Source organism: Egretta garzetta, unplaced genomic scaffold, assembly GCF_000687185.1.
Source record: "Egretta garzetta isolate BGI_Z169 unplaced genomic scaffold, ASM68718v1 scaffold998, whole genome shotgun sequence".
NCBI lineage: Eukaryota > Metazoa > Chordata > Aves > Pelecaniformes > Ardeidae > Egretta > Egretta garzetta.
Window position 1 is genome coordinate 11,381 of NW_009260416.1, and position 2,952 is coordinate 14,332.

The 2,952-nt window shown below is 63.8% G+C and overlaps 1 protein-coding gene across 1 annotated transcript in view; it reads left to right on the forward strand.

Moving 5' to 3' along the window:
* HPS1 (HPS1 biogenesis of lysosomal organelles complex 3 subunit 1) overlaps positions 1 to 2,952 on the forward strand; it is a gene marked incomplete at its 5' end in the record, with an annotated part of 7,279 nt that overhangs the window by 3,614 nt on the left and 713 nt on the right. The window contains 11 exons of the mRNA XM_035899227.1: positions 53 to 213; positions 290 to 407; positions 482 to 586; positions 677 to 746; positions 856 to 923; positions 1,526 to 1,693; positions 1,768 to 1,944; positions 2,016 to 2,083; positions 2,219 to 2,341; positions 2,445 to 2,510; positions 2,707 to 2,916. Coding sequence (XP_035755120.1) covers positions 53 to 213; positions 290 to 407; positions 482 to 586; positions 677 to 746; positions 856 to 923; positions 1,526 to 1,693; positions 1,768 to 1,944; positions 2,016 to 2,083; positions 2,219 to 2,341; positions 2,445 to 2,510; positions 2,707 to 2,916 — 1,334 coding nt within the window. The remainder of the gene's footprint in view (positions 1 to 52; positions 214 to 289; positions 408 to 481; positions 587 to 676; positions 747 to 855; positions 924 to 1,525; positions 1,694 to 1,767; positions 1,945 to 2,015; positions 2,084 to 2,218; positions 2,342 to 2,444; positions 2,511 to 2,706; positions 2,917 to 2,952) is intronic.

Consider the following 2,952-nt stretch of genomic DNA (forward strand, 5'->3'; position numbering starts at 1 on the left):
CGTGGCTGGGTCTGGCGGTGCTCAGCAGCCTTCGCCCCCGCCCGTCCCCCAGGCTGTGGAGCGACTGATCCACCCTCAGCTCTGCGAGCAGTCCATCGAGTTCCTGGAGCGGGAGGTGGTGCAGTACATCAACGCCAGCCCGGAGCGCGGCGGGGATGAGGTGGGCCATGCATTCCTCCTGGTGCACACCAAGCTGCTGGCCTTCTACTCCAGGTGCGTCCAGCCCCACCACCCTCCCTGGGGCAGCCACTCGCCCTCCTAGCTGACCCTTCCCTTCTCTGGCCCGTAGCCGCAACGCCAGCTCCATCCGCCCTGCCGACCTGCTCACCCTCATCCTCCTGGTGCAGGACCTGTACCCCAGCCAGAGTGCCGAGGAGGAGCTCGGCCCCCAGGTGCTCCAGAGCAGGGTGCGGGGGGCAGTGGGTCAGGGTGCCCCTGCCTTGGCAGTCAGGGCTTAATTTTTTTCCTCTTTTTTCAGAAGCCTGCAGCAGGGAAGGTGCTCCCCCAGGGACCCAAGAGAAGCGAGAGCATTCCCATGAGCGGCCCTGGCTCCCACAATGCTGCAGAGAAGGACTCAGATGACCAGGTGAGTCCCTGGCATCGGGAGCTGCAGGCCGGACGCTGGCTGGGCTGCCTGCATCACTCTCGTCTCTGACCCCGCTGTTCTTACTGGCAGGACACAGACGATCTCTCCGTGCCTGAGATCTTCTACACACCAGAGCCCTCACCAGGCAGGCACAGCACGAGTGAGTGCCCAGCTGGGCAGCAGCGCTGCCCCGTGCCCCCCAGCCCCACGGAAGCTCTGGGGCTGTGCAGGGGGCTGGCGGGGAGGGCAACCTGCCGTGCTCCCTGCAGGCAGCGAGAGCTGGTCGGAGGGCACTGAGATGCTGGGCACCGGGGAGGCAGACGCTGCAGATGTCCAGGTGAGCAAGGGGTCCTGCGGTCCCTCCCAGCTCTGCGCCTCCCCAGCCTGTCCTGGTGCTCTTTGTGGTCTCTGGTCCCCATCACTCGTCCCCTGCTGTGCGGAGGCTGTGGGTGCCCCAGCCTCCAGGGCTGGGGATGCACCCCACATCCCCTGTGTTGTGCATAACCCCGTGAGGGCTCTGACCACCCTCCCTGGGGCATTGCTTATGGTCTCCCTGTCCAGAGCTGTCAGCACGGAGGGAGCAGGGCTGCCTCAGAGCAGTCTGGTGTCTCCCTCTGCTGCCTCTGGGCTTTCTGGGCTGCTTCCCTGCCAGATGCCACAGAGCCTCACACATGCTCTGCAAGCAAGTGCTGGCCTTGGTGCAAGGTGTTTGTAACCTGTGCCTTTGCAAGTGGCTTCCCCTTTAGCTGCTGCTCTTTTGGGGTCCCTGGACACTTTTCCTCGCTGCTGATCTGTTGCTGCACAGCCCCTCCAGCTCTCTCGGTTCAGTTGTGCCCAGTTGCAGTTTTCAGGGCATTGCTGTGTCCCTCCAGAGCGTCCTGGGTCACTGTGGGCTCTCTAGTCCCTGCGGGGTGCTGAGCATTTCCCCTGTCTCCCCAGATGGCAGAGGACTTGCTCCAGACCTTGGGGCCTCTGGTGCCTGAAGCTTCAAACCCCAGAAGGATCTTCCTGGACGCCAACCTGCGGGAAGGTTACTGCCCCTTGCTGCCCCACACCATGCACTGCCTCCCACTCTGGCCGGGCATATCCCTCGTCCTCCTGACCAAGGTGAGCTGCCCCGAAGCTGAGGGAAGCAACAGTGGGCTGAGTCCTGGCTGACCCACCTCCTCCTTCCCTGGCAGGGCCCCATGACTCAGGTGGCTGTCACCTTGTACCAGCTGCTGGATGGTTTCCTGGTACTGGAGAGGAAGCTGGAAGAGGGGCCAGAGGCGGGAGCCCCACGCTCCTTTCCATTCCTGGCTGAGCTGCGGCAGCGCATGGACAAGTTTGTGAAGAAGCAGAGGGGGCAGGACATCCAGGTGGGAGTGGGGACACAAGGACCCTGTCCTGCTGTCCCTGCAGCCTGACCTTGAGCCCTGTCTCTCTCTAGTTGCAGAACACCTGGGTGGACTTCAAGAACAAGATATTTTCCCGGAGCGAGCCTGGGAGCTCCCTGGAGTGAGTACGGGGTGGCCAGGGGGAGTCTCTGGGGCAGGCAGGGACTTTTCCCAGCCTGAGGGGCGGCATGGCTGTCCCTGCAGTGCTGGGGGCCCAGGGGCCAAATTCTGTGCCATCCGTGTCTTCCTGGCTCAGGCTGCTGCAGGCAGTGGCCAACGTGAAGCGGCAGCTCTGCTCCGTGTATCGCCAGCTCTTCCTGGCATCCGCCAGCCACAGCCTGTCCCAGGGGCTGCGGGACCGTGCCCAGAGGCTGATGAGGTGAGTCCGTGAGGGCGGCCGGCATCCCTGGGGGAGCTGGGGGATTGCCCCACACCCGTCTGCTTTGGGGGTCCCGGCCTCTCACCATGCCTCTTCTTGGCAGGGAGAAGCTGCTGGACTGGCGGGACTTTCTGCTGGTGAAGAGCAGGCGCAATATCACTATGGTGTCATACCCATCCCTGCGGCTGGGAGCCCAGCCTGGCAAGGAAGGGTCCCCAGGGGGGTTGCAGGGGTGGGAGCGGGACCCTGTCCCCCCAGCAGCAGGCTCAAGGGGAGGAGTGTGGTGGGTGAAGGTGGCTTCCCCAAGGCTCAGGGTCTGTCCTGGAAGGGCACCAAAGTTGTTGGACACCCTTAACCCACCCCACATATCTGGAGGACTTTCCTGGCCTGGTGCACTTCATCTACGTGGACCGCACGGCTGGGCAGATGATGGCACCATCGCTCAGCATGACAGAGAAGACCAGCTCGGAGCTGGGCAAGGGCCCCCTGGCCACCTTCATCAAGAGGAAGGTATTGCCTCTGGGGCTGGGGGTGGGATGGGGACTGCAGGAGGGAGCAATGGTTGGAGGGTTTTCTGCTCAGGCTTCAGGTGCCCGTTGTCCCCCAGGTCT